The sequence below is a fragment of the Catharus ustulatus genome, chromosome 4 (genome assembly GCF_009819885.2).
Source record: "Catharus ustulatus isolate bCatUst1 chromosome 4, bCatUst1.pri.v2, whole genome shotgun sequence".
NCBI lineage: Eukaryota > Metazoa > Chordata > Aves > Passeriformes > Turdidae > Catharus > Catharus ustulatus.
The window spans coordinates 34,886-53,071 of NC_046224.1; the positions used below are offsets into that span (position 1 = coordinate 34,886).

General features: G+C 43.6%; 1 protein-coding gene across 2 annotated transcripts in view; it reads left to right on the plus strand.

The window, feature by feature from the left end:
- GOLGB1 (golgin B1) overlaps positions 1 to 17,972 on the plus strand; it is a 34,290-nt gene extending 16,318 nt beyond the window's left edge. For both annotated transcript variants that reach the window (XM_033057467.1, XM_033057468.1), the window contains 10 exons: positions 679 to 5,600; positions 6,342 to 8,292; positions 9,718 to 9,896; positions 10,768 to 10,933; positions 12,031 to 12,162; positions 13,240 to 13,398; positions 13,533 to 13,630; positions 14,279 to 14,413; positions 15,881 to 15,986; positions 16,357 to 17,972. In XM_033057467.1, the coding sequence (XP_032913358.1) occupies positions 679 to 5,600; positions 6,342 to 8,292; positions 9,718 to 9,896; positions 10,768 to 10,933; positions 12,031 to 12,162; positions 13,240 to 13,398; positions 13,533 to 13,630; positions 14,279 to 14,413; positions 15,881 to 15,986; positions 16,357 to 16,491 (7,983 nt within the window). In that variant the 3' untranslated portion in view covers positions 16,492 to 17,972. The remainder of the gene's footprint in view (positions 1 to 678; positions 5,601 to 6,341; positions 8,293 to 9,717; positions 9,897 to 10,767; positions 10,934 to 12,030; positions 12,163 to 13,239; positions 13,399 to 13,532; positions 13,631 to 14,278; positions 14,414 to 15,880; positions 15,987 to 16,356) is intronic.
- Positions 17,973 to 18,186: the final 214 nt, after the last annotated feature.

Sequence of the window (18,186 nt, forward strand, 5' to 3'; positions counted from 1 at the left end):
TTTTCTACTACCCCTTTATGGACAATGGGAAAACCAGTTTTTTTAGCATACGACTCACGTGGAACAAGTGAATGTTGAAAATAGGTTGATGAAAATAACACTGGATTGTCCATTTGAAATTGTCCATTTCAGTGTCTTCATTATAAAAAGTCCTGCTAAATAGCTTACATCTAAGTTTTCACACTTGGACAGCTATTCCTACCTTTGTGCACCTGACCCATGGCTTTAGGCCAAGTAATGAAGATAACCAAACCCAGTTAAGGCATCTAGCAGTTAAAGATTCTTGTGAGGTTATTGGGAAGACTCCAGGTTCTTTATCTGCTGGAGCAGCAAGGCATGGACTGACAAACACATGACTTCTCACCTTCTCTACTCGGGTGGTCAGTGGAAGGTTATGATACTGTAGTTACTCCCTTTGAAGTAGTGAAGATGGAAGAGAAATCATCTCAAGGTGGGAAGGAATTTATTTAAATCATTGCATCATTGATATGTCTTAGTCTATTGCTTAACATCAAAACTAATCTCTTTTTCCTTTTTTATTTATATATTTGCTTGTTTATTTATTTTCGTTAGGGCTCAGAGTTGTGTCCAAACTTGGGACCAATAGGTTTTACTTGCAGCTTGGCAGAGCAGATCACAAGATTCAAAGGAAAAATGATACCTGCTATTTTCTTCTAGGCAAGAACAGATGGCTTTACCAATGGAAGCAAGCAGTTTCCTGAGGAAAGTTGTCCACCTGGAATTTTAGAATATATTGCCACAGAGAAACAGAAAGAGCTGTCAATTTTGCTGCTAGAACTGAAAGAAGCCCAAGAAGAAGTAACTTTTCTGAAAAGCCAGCTCAAGGGCCCCAGTGGCCAAACTTCTATAGGCAGTCAAACAGAAGAGACTTCACAGATACAGTGTCTGGAGAGGGAAGAGCAGAAGGCTTCAGATACGCAGAGTGACTCATTACTGAGAGAAGCAGAAATGCAACAAATTGGCTTTCTTCAGGAAAGTGGAATCAGTCTCCAAGAAGAGCCTCAGGGAAGCCCTGGCACCTCTCAATCTCAAGAACTAACAAAGTTACAAACCCAAATTACAGAACTGCAAATAATTCTGCAGAAATCAGAAGAATCCTTTAGGAAAGAGCTAGGAGAAAAATGTGCAGAAATAAATAGGCTAAACCAGTTGGCTGAGGAATACAGAAAAAAAGAAGAGGATCCTGACAGTACATTTTGTGTTTTGACTGAAAAACAAGATCAGCTCTTGTGTCAGGCAAAAGAACTTTCTACCATAACAGAACTGAAGGAGCAAGTGAAGCAACTGAAGGAAGAGCTAGCTCTTTCAGAAAAGCAGAGACTGTCAGACAGTCAAAGCAGTCTTCTGAGAGAGCAAATCCAGAGCCTTAAAAATGAATTTAAATCCAAGGATATAAAAATTGAAGCTTTGCAAAAGGACTTGGATGAAGCACAACTTCAGCTTTCTGACCAGGACGTGCAACTAAAGGATCTGAGAGGCCAGGTTGAGACAAAGGAATGTCAAGTACTTGATCTAGAACAGCTTTTGAGGAAGAATACAGCAGAGATGGAAGAACTTTCCCACAAGTTAGCCTTAAAGGGGCATGAAGCAGCAAGCCTGGAACAACTTGTTGCTGAGCACACCAGGTCTATAGAGAGCTTGCAACAAGCCTTGCTGGAAAAGGACCAACAGATGGCAGAGATCAGTGTCAGCATGTCTGAGAAAATGGTCCTGCTGAATGAAGAAAAATTTTCTCTAGGAAATGAGCTGAAGAGTCTTAAGGAGCAGACAAGTCTGTTATTAAAAGCCCAGGAGGAAAAAGAACAGAACATAGGGGCAAAAGATACATGTCTGAAATGTGGAGCATCTGAGCAGCAGAATGAGAGCGAAGCAGTGAGTAAAGAAAAGGAGGAATTAGTAAATCAAGTTGAACTTCTGAAAAAAGAAAATGAGCAAGCGAAGCGGAAGCTGCAAGCAGCACTTGTGAACAGGAAGGAGCTTGTGAAGAAGGTAACCAGATTGGAGAATGAGTTAGAACAACTGAGTAAAGAACAGAAATCAGAAACCTCAGTGGCTCCAGCAGCTGCAGGGGAAGAAAACATGAGAAGCATGATCAGCAAAGAAATGAGTCTTGAACACCAGCCCAGTGAGGACTATCTAATTCAGCTGCTTTCTGAAAAGGAATCTGAGTTGCAGAGCATCCGGAAGGATAAAGAAACTACTGAGGCACAACTGCAGGCAGTGATTGAGGAAATGAGGCAAAGCTTGCAAGATAAGGCAAACACCGTTTCAATTACGGATGAAATTGTGGAGCATCCCTACAAAGTAACTGAAACCAATGAAAGCCCAAAAGGTGATGAAGAAAATGAAAACCATAGTTCAGCAGGTACAAATCTGGAAGAAAAACAAAAGTCTGCTTTTAAAGAAAGGATTTCAGTTCTTGAACAAGAAAAAGAACAGCTTCAAAAAAAACTTCAAGAAGCTCTGGCATCTCGCAAAGACACTATAAAAAAGGCTCAAGAAAAAGACAGGCATCACAGAGAACAGCTGAAACAGCAGAAAGATGAGTACAACATCCTGCAAGAACAATTTGATCAGCAAAGCAAAGAGAAGGACAGCATCCAGGCTCAGCTCAGACAACTCCAGGAGCACAAAGGAACAGCAGAGAATGTTGTTGGGAGTCAAGGTATGTTGGATTCTTCATGCATGGAACCAGAAGACACAACAAATAATAAGCTTGTAGAAGTTGCAGATGTTTCTGAGGAAGAGTTGAAAAAAAGCCTTGACAAATTGCAGACTGAGAAAGAGAAATTGGAATGTGACATCAGCCATATGCAAAGGGAACTTGCTTACAAATCAGAATTAATCTTAGATTTGCAGCAGCACATAGCACAGCTGTTTGCAGAGATAGAAGGGCTAAAGAGAACCTCTGACCAAGCTGAAGATAAGGGAGCAATTCAGACAGAACTGGAGGAGAGTCAGAGAAAAATTTCTGGAGTGGCCAGTCTGGAAGACTTGAAAATCCTTATGCATCAAAAGGATGAAGAAATGGAATTTCTCAACCAGCAGTTAAAGGAGAAAAGTGATGCTCTCAATAATGTGCAGGCACAATTGCTGGAAAAGGAGGACTCAGTCAAAAGACTCTGTAGTCAGTTGGAAGCTCAGGCTCAGGCACATGAGGAACAAAACAAGCGACTGCAAACAGAGATGCTTGAAATTCAGGAGAAGCAAGAGGACAATGCAGAAGCAGCTAAACAGAAGAATCAAATGCAGAGAAAGTTGCAAGCTGCACTTATCTCTAGAAAAGAGGCACTGAAGGAGAGCAAATCTCTAAAAGAAGAACTGGCTAATGCTAAAATTACTATTGACAATCTTTCTGTCAAACTGACAAATATGGAAAGCCAGATATGTGCCCATGTTAAAGAAACAGATACCTTAACAGAAAAGTTAGCGTGCCTCACTGCAGAGCGAGAAGAACTTACTGCAGAAATTAACAAACTACTTAGAGAAAATCAGAATCTTGATGGATGCTGTAAAAACCTTACCCTTACTGTGGACAGAGTTACTCTAGAGAAGGAGAAGCTGGAGAAGGAGGTGGAATCATTGAAGACCTTCCAAGCCACTGAGAGTTCTGAGTGGCAGGAGAAATACAAGGAGCTCCAGGGAGAATATGAAACTCTGCTGCAGTCATATGAGAATGTGAGTAATGAGGCTGAGCGCATTCAGCGTGTGTTGGAAACTGTTAGGCAGGAAAAGCAGGAAATTTGCATTCAGCTAAAAAGGGCAGAAGCAAAAAAAGAGGAAACAGATAAACAGCTACAGGAAGCTGGACAGGAAATCGATGAAATGAAGGAGAAAATGAGGAAATTTGCAAAATCAAAGCAACAAAAGATCCTGGAACTAGAGGAGGAGAATGAGAAGCTTAGAGCAGAAATGCATTTTACCAATGGAGAGCTACACAGGACTGGAGAGAGCTTTACGAACACCAGCCTGAAGGAAGATCTGGAGAGCTCTAGGAGGGAGTGTCAGTCTCTTTCTACTCAGCTTGAGACAGTCATGGCTGAAAAGGAATCTCTTAATCAAGAGATTGTGGACTTGAAGTGCCTTTTGCAGTTAACAGAGTCTAAGCTGAAGGAAAGCAGGGAACTTGTAGATAAGTATGTTGCCCAGACAGTGGAGGAAGAGACTAATGAGGCAGTTGCCACACCATCACCTATGGAAAGATCTGAAAATCAAGTGGATGTAACTCTTAGACACGAGCCTCCTGCTGCAGAGCTGGGACAAGAGGCATTTGAAAGTGATAGACCTTATGAGGATGTTGGTATCTACAGACAGCAAATAGCTGAGCTCACCAAGCGAATCATGGAGCTGGAAGATAATAGAAGGGCTTCAGAGCAACAGCTAGGTGACATTCACAAGTGTGTTGAGACTTTAGCAGGTGAGAAAAGGGCTTTAGAGCACCAAATGGAAGAGAAAGTCCATGAATTAAATGATCTGCAGGCTACAGTGGCAAAGATGGAGCAAACAGTCCGAAAAGCTGAAGATGACCTGGTCAGAATGACAGCACTGAAGGATGCTCTAGAAACTGAAAAGGATGACTTGGAAGAGAGGCTCATGAATCAGCTGGCAGAACTTAATGGAAGTATTGGAAACTATCAGCAAGATGCAACAGACTTCCAAATCAAAAATGATCAACTGAAACATGAGCTTCAGAGTTTGCAGAGAATGATGCACGATCTGGAGGAGGAGAAAAGTCAGATGGCAAAGGAGAAAAGCAAAGCAAGTTCAGAAGAGCAAAAGGAATTTGTAGAAAAGCTAAAATACAGTTGGAGAGGAGAAAGCAGCACACATATAAAGGAGCTTCAAGAACTGCTGAAGCAGAAACAGCAGGAGATTAAGCAGCTGCAGAAGGACTGTATTAAAAGCCAGGAAAAGAACAGTAGTTTAGAAAGAACTGTTAAAGCTCTAGAATTTCTGCAGAGTGAGACTCAGAAAGAGGTAGAAGCAGCCAAAGAAACTTCAGCTAAAGCATTTGAAGACACCAAGAAAGCCCAGGCAGAGCTTGCTCTCTGCAGGGTAGTGTTGGATGACACTCAGAGTGAGGCAGCAAGGGTTCTAGCTGAGAGCATCAAAGTGAAAGAAGAGTTGCAAGCAAACAAAGAGAAAATTAAAACTCAAATGAAGAAAAAGGATGAGGACTTTGAGAGAAGACTGGAACAGGAAAAAGACAAACACTCAAAGGAAATAAAAAACATAGAAGAAAAGCTGGCAACGTTGCAGAGGGAGAAAGACCATATGGAGACAACAGTTGGTGATCTGCAAGACTCCTTGAAGAAAAAGGATCAAGAAGCCGAGCAACTGCAAGGCAGTCTAAACAAAACACTAGCCCAGCTTGCAGCTTTCACCAGGAGCATGTCTTCCCTTCAGGATGATAGGGATAGAGTGATAGATGAATCAAAAACATGGGAGAAGAAATTCACTGAAACTATTCAAAAGAAGGAAGAAGAAATACGTTCGAAAGAGGAAACTTGTGTTGTGCTAAAGGACCAGATTAAACACATGACCATGCGTGTGGAAGAGCTCCAGACCCATATATCCAGGTAAATACGCTGTGTCAGGGGAGGTTTATCAGGAAAAGGTTAATTTGTATTTGTTGTCTGCACAAGGGTGCAGGGTGTTCACTCTAGAATAGTCCTTCTTGGTAGGATACCTGTGTTAGATCTGTTCTCTGTGATGAGCACTCACCATCTCATTGCTATTCAGAGTCTTTCAAATTTCAGATTAATTGAAGAGTTTCTTTTGCACTGAGTTTTTACACTGAGAGGTCAAGGGAGCATTGGGGTACATAATACCAGTTTAATCCCAAAATTAAATTTTAAGAGGAAGGTGGAGCTATGGAAACCTATCAAAATGTGTATACATCTGTGCTGTATCTTTCTTTGCATGGTGAAGTATGAGATGGACATCAGAGGTATCAGATCAGCAATTTCATTGTGGGGTGCTGTGGGATTGTTTTTGTTGTTAGCTACTATGACGAGAGAAGTAATGTAATGACAAGGAGGTGATAACATTCAGTGTTTAGGTGTCTCCATTTTTTTCAGTATTGACATGAACAACTTTTTAAGAATATATTCCCCTGGCACCACCCCTTTCAGGCAGTACTACAGTCAGAACTTAAAAAGATATCTTGAATTTTAAATTGAGAGATATTTCCAGCTTGCTTGCTTTAAGTAAAACAAATTCTGTAACTTTTCTAAATTAGTATAAGAACAGCATTGTGTAGGTTTAGATATTGAGATACTTTGTGGATTTTTGACCAACTTAATTTATTCCATTTTCAGGCTGGAATGCAACAAGAAAGACTGGGAGGCTGACTGCAGGAAGGAGATTCAGCATCATCAAAAGACATGTGAAATTTTGCAGGAGGAAAAAAAAGAGCTTTTAACTCAGCTTGAGGGGTCTCAGGAACTGTACACCAAGTCCCAGAATGAACAGCAGGAACTGCAGTCAGAAATCAGCAGCCTGAGACACCAGCTTGCTGACTTACAGAATTCCTTTACCAAATGTGAGCTGGCCAGGGAGGAGCTGGGTACTGTGGTCAAGCAACAAGAGATCAGTATTCAGAATTTTAAACTCACCTGTGAACAGCTTGAAGCTGATCTGCAGGCTTCCAAGGACCTAACAAATAAGCTGCATGAAGAAACCAGTGCCAAAGATCAAAAGATCATGAGTTTGCTGTCTGCCAGAGAAGAAGCAGTGATGGCTGCTCTGGCTGAATTACAGCAGCAGCATTCTGAAGAGGTGAAAGAGTTGGAGTGTAGGCTAAATAAGGAGGAAGAAGATAAAAAAGCCTTGGAAAATGAGAAGAACGAATGTCTTGACAAACTTGATCGTCTCACTGAAAAGATGAAGATAAGCAGAGAAGAAAGTAAGCAGCAGAAGGCACAACTGGACTCCTTCACCAAGTCCATGTCATCTCTGCAGGACGACCGAGACCGCATACTGAGGGACTACAAGCAGCTTGAGGAACGCCACCTTGTTATAATCTTGGAAAAAGACCAGCTAATTCAAGAGGCTGCTGCTGAAAACAACAAGCTCAAGGAAGAAATTAGAAGTTTCCATAGCCAGATGGATGACCTCAACTCTGAGAACGCCAAGCTGAACGCGGAGTTGGTGCGGTACAGAGAAGACCTTAACCAAGTGATTTCAATAAAGGACTCCCAACAGAAACAGCTTCTCAAAGTACAGCTTCAGCGGATCCAAACTCTGGAAAATGAGAAGGCAGCCATAGAAACACAGCTGAAAGAGTCTGAGCGTGCTCAGGATGATCTCAGGAAGTGCGTGGAAACCTTAAAGGAGGATAAAGTCGGTTTGTCTCAAGAGATTGGAACTCTGGTGTCCTCTCTGTCCCGGGTGCAGAGTGAGATGGCAGCATTGCATGAGGGGAGTCCCATTGTGCAGTGTCAAGCAGAACTGAAGGCTCGAGAGAAAGAGGTAGAAGAACTGAATCATGAGCTTTCCCTCTCCCAGAAAAGAGTAACAGAACTTGAGGGGGAGCTAGAATGTGTTCAAAGGGATGCAGCCAAGAGAGTGGGCGAGGCTGAGGACAGGCTTCGTAAGGAACTGAAGCACCTCCATCACGATGCAGGGATAATGAGGAACGAGACCGAGACAGCAGAAGAGAGGGTTGCAGAGTTGGCACGGGACTTGATGGAAATGGAACAGAAATTGCTTGCAGTCACAGATGAAAACAAAGATCTCAGAGCTCAAATTCAGTCTTTTGGGAGGTCCATGAGCTCTCTTCAGGATAGCCGAGACCAGGCCAATGAAGAGCTTCGTGTTTTGAAACAGAAATACTCTACAGACTTAGAGGAACAAAAGAGTCTAGTACAGAATCTTCAGAAACAGATGGCTCAGCTACAAGAGGAGCAATGTTCCACTGCCAGGGACCGAGATACGGTGAGATGTGAGCTGACAGAACTACAGAAGGCTATTGATGAAAGAGGTCTCTTGGCCCAGATTGAGAAACTTAATCTGCAGCTCAGAGCTAAAGATGATGAGCTTCTTCGCTTGTCTTTGGAGTTGGAAGGCTCTTCCAACCAAGTCAAGTCTTTCTCCAAGGCTATGGCAAGCCTGCAGAATGACAGAGACCGTCTGCTGAATGAATTGGACAAAACACATAAGATTGAAGAAGTGAAACAGCGAGCAGAAGGGAACACTTCCACCACTTCTTCAGAAGTACAGAGCCTGAAGAAGGCACTGGCCTCCTTGCAGAGTGACAGAGACAGAGTAGTAAGTCCATGTTCTCTCTTACTTGAATATCCAAACCTCCTGTGGTACTTTAAGTCTTAAAATTCAGCACGCTTAGATCTGGAAATTGCAATGTGATGCATAAATCATTGTCTTCACAAAATCACAGAATAGTTTAGATTCAAAGGGTCTTCTGGAGATCTTCTAGAGATCTTGTAGTCCAGCCACCCTGCACAAACAAGGTTGGCTGGAATAAGTTGCTCTGTACAATGTCCTGTTGGGTTTTGAATATCTCCTTTGGTAAATATTCCACAGCTTCTCTGGCCAACCTGTTTTTTCACGTATCTGGAAACGGTTTCCAGAATTAGTTGCTCCCTCTCTTTCCAAGGGATGGAGATGAGGGTGACCAGACTGCAGGTTCACAGTTTTTCTTTCTTGCCCTTTTTGTAGGTAGGAATGACATTTGCTTTTTTCCAGTCTTCAGGAATCTCCTGGGTCACCATGACCTTTTGAAGGTAATGGAGTTGCCTCCAAATGACCTTAATATTTGTGGGCATGCTCCATCAGACACCAGTGGTCTGGTGTGGGCCATCTATGTTATTTTCTCTGACATGGAGGCTTTGATTCCATTGTTAACTTCCCAGGATGGTTTCTCTGTTAGCTTGGTTTAAAATATGAAATCGTGGAAATAAGGTCCCTGTTAACCTGCTTAGTTCACATCTGTCAGCTCATTTGATTTGCCTTAGATTTCTAAAGAGACTAGAACAAAGGCTTGAGTTTCATCCTCCTCTTGGCAGCTGATTTTCAAGACAGGTACAAGACATTGTAGTTTCCTTTTGGCATCCTTGCCTGCACACTGGATGTGTCTGTGTTTCTACAGACAGTGCAGCCCAGAAAGTTCCAGAGTTCTCATTGCTGGTCAGAAGACAGACTTTGACAGCTCTGTCCCACTGCCACTCATTAAGCACTGTCTTGTCTCCAGAGACAGCCATGTCTTCTTGTCTTCAAAAACAATTGCAGTGGTGCCTGTGTAACAACAACTTATTTCTAATTACAGCCTGACTGAAATTGGAGAGCCAAAAGGATTTTACTTACCAGTTTCCTGGTTTACAGTAAATACCAGCTTCAGGAGTTATGGATAACCAGCTCCTGTGTTACTTAGTTGTCCTCTGAATGAGATAATTAATATTGCAGCCTGGAGTCTTTTTGTTAATGTATTTCACATCTTTGTGGGAGGGCTCAAAACTCACTGCCCTCATTAACAGTAGAATTGCCTGAGGGCTGTTTTCCTGAGCAGTTTTTAGTACACTCCTGTATTTAATGATTAAATTTCTAGTTCCTCTGTCATCTGAATGTGACCTTTTTTTAGCTCCAGACACTACAGTGAGAAATGCTCTTAAATAGTTCCAAGTAATAAACCTGATGCTTGCTCAGCTGTCACACACTGATGTTTCTCTTTAATTCCAGGTAAGAGAGCTGGAGAATCTGCAGCAGCAATACATCCTGGTCGGGGTGGAAGCTGCTGAGAATTCTCGCTTGAAGGCACAACTGCAGCAGTGGCAGCAAGAGGCAGATGAACAGCTTCGTCTGCAAGAACAACTGAAGCAAGAAGGAGCTGTGTACCAGCAGGAGCTCCAGCAGCTCAGGTGAGCTGTCTGTCTGCTCCCTGCCTCGAGGAGGTTGCAAATATGGGCAGAGGTGGAGGGAATGCTGAGAGCCACAGGCTGGGCTGTGCTGGGTGACACTGGGGCACTCTGCCCTGGCCAGGGCACTTGTTCCTCTTGTCCAGCTTCTGCCTTGGAACTGTAGCCCAACAGCTTGGAGGTCAATGCCTGTGGAAATAGATCAATGACCTTTTAGTTTTTATTTCCTTCATCCAGTGGTGGTCAATATCATCTGTTGGAGAGGAAGCTGAGGCTGTTTCTTGTATTGGAGCTTATGTATATGATCACAGTACTCTCCATTCCAGGCTGCTGCTGAGCACCCTTTATTATCCCACTGATATTGTCATTTAGAACATACGGATTTTTTATGACTGTTTAATCCTTTATTTCACTTGCTCTATGTCTTCTAGTTTTTGTTTTTTATGCTCTGTAATTCAAGTCTAGTAAAATTGTCTTCTGCAACTGGACTAAAACTAGTCAGACAAATATGCTGTGTTCTGAAAACCAGGGGAAATGCTTTCAGATATTTCAGAGATCCATTTAAGAAAGCCTGAGGCTTGAATGAGAAGGGTGGGATTTTCTTTGTGGAGAGGTCTGTGGCTTATCTTTGTCCAGAGTGATATAAAAATTTGCAGTTCTGTCCCTTCCCCTTGCCTTCGATCTGACCCTCAAATCAACACTTCAGATCTCATAAAGTTTGACTCATCTTACAAATTTTATTTATCCTGGCAAAATAAGAGGAGGTTTATTTCCTGTGTAGCTTTTACACTGTACTGTGATGGCCTCAGGTTGGTGGACATCATAAGTGATACTGGTAACTTCCTTGTAATTTCCCTTGTTTTATACTGAGCAGACAGGAGAAGACCACCTGGGAGAAGCAGAGCAGCAGCATGAAGGAGCAGTACCTGATGGCCATAGCAGAGAAGGACAAGCAGCTGAGCCATTTACAAAGGATCACACAGGAAATGAGGCTACCCTTCAGCAAGTCTCAAACCATAGAGGAACAGCACCAAAGCAAGGTGAGTGGAAAGATACAGATTCTTTACTGGAAATGTGAAGCTTGAAGCTCAGCTGGAGGAGTGTATGTTGCCTGTGTCCAGTTCCTACAGACTGCAGTTTGGATGTGGTTGTGGGGCCTCTGAGAATAATACCAACAGTCTAACTTCCATCACTGAAAGTTGTAGAAATCATTAAGTGCTCTTCCTTAAGTTCTTGATTTCCAATGTTTCAAGAAAGAGGGTAAAAGAGGCAGGGCTTCCTAGGTACCTTGGGTCCTTTGGAGCAGCATGGAACTTCTCAGGTGTGTATTCTGGCTGTTTTAGAATTGCCTTCTTGCACTGTCTTTGAATCTAAGATTTCTGCCTTAGTTCTCATTTTAATGTCACATCTTAATTTTTAAGTTTTCTTTGGAATTTTTCTTGCTGTTTTTACTGTAACAGGGATTACAATCGTGGTTCATGCCCAGAGAGGCTGAGGCTTGAACATTGCACCTTCTCTCTTATTCCCTCTGTATGCAGTCCTAGAAGTGGAGTGGAATGTGTTTGGTATTTTGTTTGTCTGGGAGAGGCTACATACACAGTACAGTGCATCAGCACCAAGAGAGAGCTCTCTCACCCATGTCTGCAATGTTCCAGGGGTTTATATCAGTGGAGGGGATAACACATGTCCTTTATCCCTTTGATACACCCATGCACATATGCAAAGAAAAAGCTTCAACAATGTTCATGTGGTGCTTTCCAGAAAGAGTCTTCAGTGCTGGCCTTCTGATCTTTGTTGATTAGAGCAGTGTGGACATTGCTTTAGGTTTTTTTTATTTTTTCTTTTTTCATTCATGTACCTTTTTTTTTTTCTTCCTGTATTGTAAACAGCTTTGAGAAAACTTTTGAGCAAGACCCGTCATATGTGCAAGTTTGGTGATCTTTCATAACTGTTTGTATTTTCAGATGGCTTTTGGGATATTTCTGTTTATTCCTCATTTGCTCTTTTGCCTCAGCAGATCAAGTTCCAGGTCTAGGAATAATGCTGGGTTTGACCTTGGAATACTGAAAAGAGAGGACTAACACAAGAGCGAGTTGTCACATGTGCAGTATATTTTTCATTGTTCTTTCCTTGGCAGATTTCTCCAGAAGTCCTGAAAGGGGACTTTTCAAGCCTAGAAACAGAGATGAAACACCTCCAGGCCCAGCTAAGTGACAGTCTGAAAGAACTGCACCAGAAAGAGCTCAGAATTCAGCAGCTAAACAGCAAGGTACTGGTCCCTACTGGATCATGTCTGTTATACTTGCTTGCAGTCAGGGACAAGGAATGTGGGGATGGTTAGGCTGGAATAGGGCTCAGGAAGCAGGAATTAATCTGTCCTTGTGGGCATGCAATGAAGTAACACAAGATCAGAAACGCATCCCTCAAAAAAGCAGTGTTAGAATCACACAACTGGCTCCAGAGCCCACCCTCCGTGTCTCGCACTGCTCTCCCTCAGTGAGCAGCTGGGGAGAGCAGAGCGTTGGAGAGAGAAGCCATGAGTGGGACACTGTTCTGTATGGGCCAGGAGGATATCCAGGCCCCCTGCAGATCCCATGCAGGCTGAGTGACAGGGTCTGAATCAGCAGCTTTTCTGCCGTGGCAATTGAGTGCCCTTTCTCACAGGTGACAGAAGGGAGAAGGGAGGAAAGAAAGAGGTGAGGAAAGGGGAGAGGGGGGGAAGAGAGCACAGGTGGAAGGGACAGTAGGAGAAAGAAGTTGGATGGGGGAGATGAAGATCAGGCAAAGAGACCAGAGAGCGAGACCGTATGAGGAAAGCTGTTTATAAGTTCCATGTCTATTGCTGGGAGCACTTCCTAGCCTCCTGCTTTCTGGGTTGCTGAAGGAAGTCCCTCCTTGGGAAGGCAACTTGTCATCTTCACTGCCTGCCAGCTTGAAACACTTCCTGCATTCAGTTCAGAATCACGGTCAGTCAGTTCCCACACCGAAGTGGAAGACCCAGGATATATCCATCTTCAGAAAGAGAGTTGTGTGCAAGGAAAAAGTGAGAACATAAGATCATAATTTACTGATGATATTTCTGAAAGGTGTAGGTCAATATCAACACTTTAGAAATCCTGTTCTGGACATGTAGTATTCTGTATATTTCTTTGATGTTTTGAGACTCCTGTTCCAGAAACCTTTGCCACAAGCTAGTCTTGGAGATGGTCACTTGTCTTTGGATGTTAGTGATGGTCAGTATGGCAATTATGTGCTCTGAAGAGAATTCTTACCCTCAGTTAAACAGAGAACAATTTTGCTTTCACAAAATCAATTTCTTAGCTTGCCAGTTGTGTTCTCTTCTCAGCTGTCTCAGGTCTTTGAGGAGAAAAATGCCCTCTCCCTCCAGCTCCGTGGGAGCAGTCGGAGCATCTGTGAGAGCCATCAGCACTACAGCGAGGTCCTGAACCGCTGCCTGGTGCTCGAGAAGCAGCTCCAGGAGCTGCAGGCTGCAGACAAGAGCATGGTGAGGGTCTTGGGCTTGGTGCACAGCAGGGAAAAGCCCATTTCAGGTGGCGCTCTGCAAGCTGTTCAGCATTGTAGTGGCTGTGTGTCCTCTTCAATCAGTGCAGTCTGCAGTACATTCCTGCCTTCTTTCAGGAGCTGTTTGCAACAGATGCTGCTCCAGGAGCACCCCAAGAGAAGAATGAACCGCAGAGAGGCACTTACACACCTGAACTGCAGGAGCTGCAGCTGAGGTAAAGTCTTAGAAAAAGGGGTGGGGATGTTGGTCTTGATGGAGACCTTGAGGCTGGTTTTTTTTTTTGCTTTTACTCTGTAGCAATGTGTTGGGAAAACTCAGTCCCTCACTAGGATCTTGTGGACTTGGGAGAACTGTCATATGCACTTAGGAGCTGTCATTAGTTTTCTCTTTGGAATAGTGCTTCAAAAAAACACAAGGACAACATGCAGCAATGCTGGCCAAACCACCATCTTGGTTTTGGTAGGCTGTGCCTCAGTAGCTGCTGAAGTGTGTCAATGGTCCTGGTCTCAAGGTTATAGCCTGAGAGTGTGTCTGGAATTGAGACATAGCACAGGATTCCTTGTAACCTTCTGAAACTAAGATCTAGCACATGACTCCTCAAACCCTTTCAAAATTATTTTCAGAAGGTGGAGCCATGGTGACAGAGTCAAGGAACCCCCTCCTGATATGAAACAAAAGCTTCAAGAGATTTATCTTTTCTCATGTTTTCCAAATAGTTTAAATGTAGTAAAGATGACTAAGTCTCTTTGTGAGCTGGGAGGTAATTTGAGTCTGTTCACACACTGCATCAGTGAATACAATAGAAACACAATAGTCCATGAGTTAGGCCTTTCTTGGCATATGCTTTGTTATTTTCTGACAGGTTGTCTGAAACAGAACATTTGCATAGCAGCACAAAGCAGGATATGAAGTATCTGGAGGAGCAGCTGGAAGAAGAACGGGAGCGTCGTCTTGCTGCAGAGGAGGCGCTTTTTGCAGCACAGGATCAGATCAGGAGGTGAGGCAGCTTGAGCAAAGACACTATCACCATGGAAGTGTGGCGGTTCTAGCTCTGTTTTTCACTTGCACTTCATCACATCCTTCTGTCAAATGGCACTGGGGGCACAGAGACGTGCCCAGACCGTGTCTGTCACAGAACTACAGGGAGGTTGAGGTTGGAAGGGGCCTCCAAAGACCATCTGGCCCAACCCCTGCTCAGCCTAGACCCAGTTGCCCGGGACGTGTCCAGATGGCTGTTGAGTATCTCCAAAGAGGAAGACTGGACAACTGGTGTGGTGCTTAGTCACCCTTACTGTAAAAAAGTGTTTCCTGTAGTTTAGGAAATTCAGTTCCTTCGGTTGTAGGTAGATAGAATGAGACAAATTATTAGACATTAAGACAAGTTCTCTCTAGAAATTAGATGCCAACTTTCTCAATTACTTATACTAACTACTGGAAAATATAATTTGGAGACTGAGAATTGGGTGCAGGCTGAAGAGGAGTTCTCATGCTTCTAGGGGATTTGTCTTCTCAGTCAGCTCTTGTCTGTCATGCATGAAACAGTTTTGACTTGAAGAATGTCAATCATTTTTAATATATTACCAATTAACATGAACTTCATTAATTTGGTTATTGAGAAACAATTAAACACTTAGAACTTTGATCCACCTTTCCCAAGCTTAGCTTTGGCCTAGATCTCTCTCCTGCCCAGTCCCCAGTATCCAGCCCTGGGGTCTGCACTGCACAGGACTCTGCATATCTCAGGGCACTGCACAGATGCCATGAGAGTCAGCAGAGCAAAGGTGGCTTGCCTGGGCTAGATGGGATTAGGATGCAGGAGCAGCAGGTTCAAAATGCTGGATTCTCCTCATTGGCTATGAAGGGGGTTTTAGCCCATGACCTGACTGTAGGCACTTGTGCTATGCCTTTCCTGGTAGTTCAGGTAACTGGAGTTACAGACTAGTGGAGTCTTTGCCATGAAAACAATGCCTTTCTTCTGACACACTCACCGATTCAGCCAAAATTAATGGTCTGTATGGAAGAATTCTGGATGAAGTTCCCTGGTTATTGCTACACAGTTTGGACAGCTAGCTCCTTCTGGCCACTGAAGTCTATAAAAGCCTCCTGCAGCTGATCTCACTAATGAACCATAGCTCCAGGATGCAACTGCTGCCTCTGTCACTAAAAAATAGAAAGAACCAACACTATTGCAGCCAGAGCTGGCTTGCAAAATAATTTCACAGAATTTAAAACATAGAGGTATATTCATCTGCCTTGGCTTCTTTCAAGTCATGGTATAAAATTTCACTTGAAAGGAAGGAGGACTCCTGCTGTTTGGGTCACCCTGTTCTTTTGCTCAGTGTGAGCTCAGGAGGCATGACACCTGTACAAATGTGGAAGGTATTTCTTTCCTAAGCTTAACTACACTGTTGATTTGGGGCATCATAATAAGAAACTGAATTTAATTTCATGTTTGTTGTGGCAGGTTACAGTCAAGTGAGTGGACATCTTCCTTAAGTGCCAGCATTGATATGACTCCAGGTCACGAGCAGTCCTTGCTGATCGACCCCACGGATAATAATTCCAGCAGAGTAAGAATTTAATATTCACAGATGTCAATTATGTGAACCCCAGCTGATTCAAGAAACTGTAAACCTACAGCAGTTTAATTCCTCTGTAGACACACATAAATCACTTGGGACTGTGCAGTTTTTCTGCTCTGACCATTCTGGAAGCAAAATTGGATGGGGCTGGTTCATGGACAACCTACAGAGAGCAGGGAAAGGGGAATATTTCATGAGGATTGCCCTAGTGTTAAGATCTGACAACGGAGTGATTTGGGGAAGGGTTAAGCTCATTAGCTTAAACAAACTTATCTCCACGGTCTGGAGAGCTCTGGATGAAGGCAGCAGGGGGACACAGCCATTCCTTGTAGTGACTGCTCTCTCTTTCCTCCTCCAGACTCGGAGTGCTCCTGGACTACGGCGGCTGTTACGCTCTCTCTTCCGCTCCAGGACCCACTTGCCTCTGCTAGCAGCCACGTATCTGCTTGCTCTCCATGTCCTGCTCTTCCTGTGCTTTACAGGCCACCTGTGAGCAGGACTGACAGCCTCTTCTGGAGCCTCAGCCCTGTGCGTGTCGCTGCAGCCTTTCCCAAACCAGTCCTGAAGCAGCAGCTGCTCCCAGCACCTGGGTGCTGCTGTGAGAGCCAGTGCTGGTGCTGGGGAGCTGCTCCCAGGAGATCTGCCCTTCCCTCGGTGTTCTTACATGAGTGGTTTGTTTTCTGAGGCAGGATTGTGCTGCAGGCCTCAAGGACAGCATCTGTGCCTGTACCTGGAAGTAGTTCCACTCATTATCAATATTGTGCTGCAGTAGGAATAAGAAAAATACTCTTGAGTAGCTGCAGTACTTCAGCACTTCTAAAACTGCACAGTCTTCCCCCTCTTAGGCTGAATCCATGAGTGGGGTTGTGGGAATGCTGTAGCTGGATGTAAAAGAATTGTCTTCCCTTTCTTCCAGCCCTTAGATTTGCTCCATGGCTCAGAGCTGTCTGAAATGCATATCCTAAGGAAGTTACGGGCACTTTAAGGAAAGAGAATCTTAACATTATGTTTCCTGCTCAGTTGCATCTCTTGTTGAAGAAGGGCCGAAATTAGTATATCAGGCCCTGGTGAGCATTCCATTTAGAGTCAGTCATATGTCTGCCCTGACAAGCCTGTAAAATAATGCCAGTATTTTAGTCATTTAAAAGGAATAGGAAACATGAAACTTTTTAGCTCTTAAGTTAAAAACCCTCGTATTTATAGCATTTGTGCACCTCTCGTGATGGAAGGTGCTGCCTTACCTCTAGAAATTAGAGCAGCCCAGCACCTGCCTTCTCATCCACTAAACACTTGTCACAAGACCAAACCTGCTCAGGCTGTATTGAAGGGGTCCATAATGTGCTGTGCAGGCTAAAAGCAAAGGCAAAAACTCCAGAAATAAACTCTCTTCCCTGTGCTGAGGCAGGAGCCACAGTTCTGAAACTTTCTGGTATCTCTGGTGTAGAAAGCTGGTGCTAGTGTTTGAGCATGTTTGGACCTAAATCAAGTTATGAAAATAGACTGGATCTTTTAAGATATATGGAAATACGGATATATTTCCATATGTTTTCTAAAAACCTCCTGAATTTGAGACTGCCCTCTTCCAAAAGGAGAATGTTGAATTCAAAGGAAGTTCCAGTTGCATTCACTGTCCCAAGTGGTCATTTCATTCAGAGTGCTGGCCAGGAGAATCCTGTCTGCCTCTTAGAGCATTAACAGTCACATTTTTCTCATGGGAAAGAGGTAGTTCTTTTGATATTGCTGATAAACTAAGCTGCTCTAGCCAGTGCAGAAAGCCTGTTTGAGGATGGATTGATTTCACTGGTAGCTAAGCCAGCTGGATCTCTGGCAGGTCCAGAGCACTGGCACTGTATCACTGGCATGATTATCAGTGTAAACTTCCTCTATGTCAAATGCGCTGACCAAATAGTTTGTCCATAGCTTCCTGGGGTATGGGCTCCTGTATGTATAATAAAGTTTATTTTTCAGATGGAATTTGTGTAACATTGTTGTGTGACTGTCCAAGGGGAGGCTGTGGTGCTGCTGTGTGTGGGACACGGTGGGACTGCAGGTCTCTTGTGTGAGCTGCCTTGTGTGATGGTTGCAGCAGCTCTGTTTCTTTATGCAGTGTAAATGCCTAGGTAATTACCTAGGGTACTACATACTGATAATTCAGATGGGACAGTTATATTGTCCCCTTCCAGCTTTC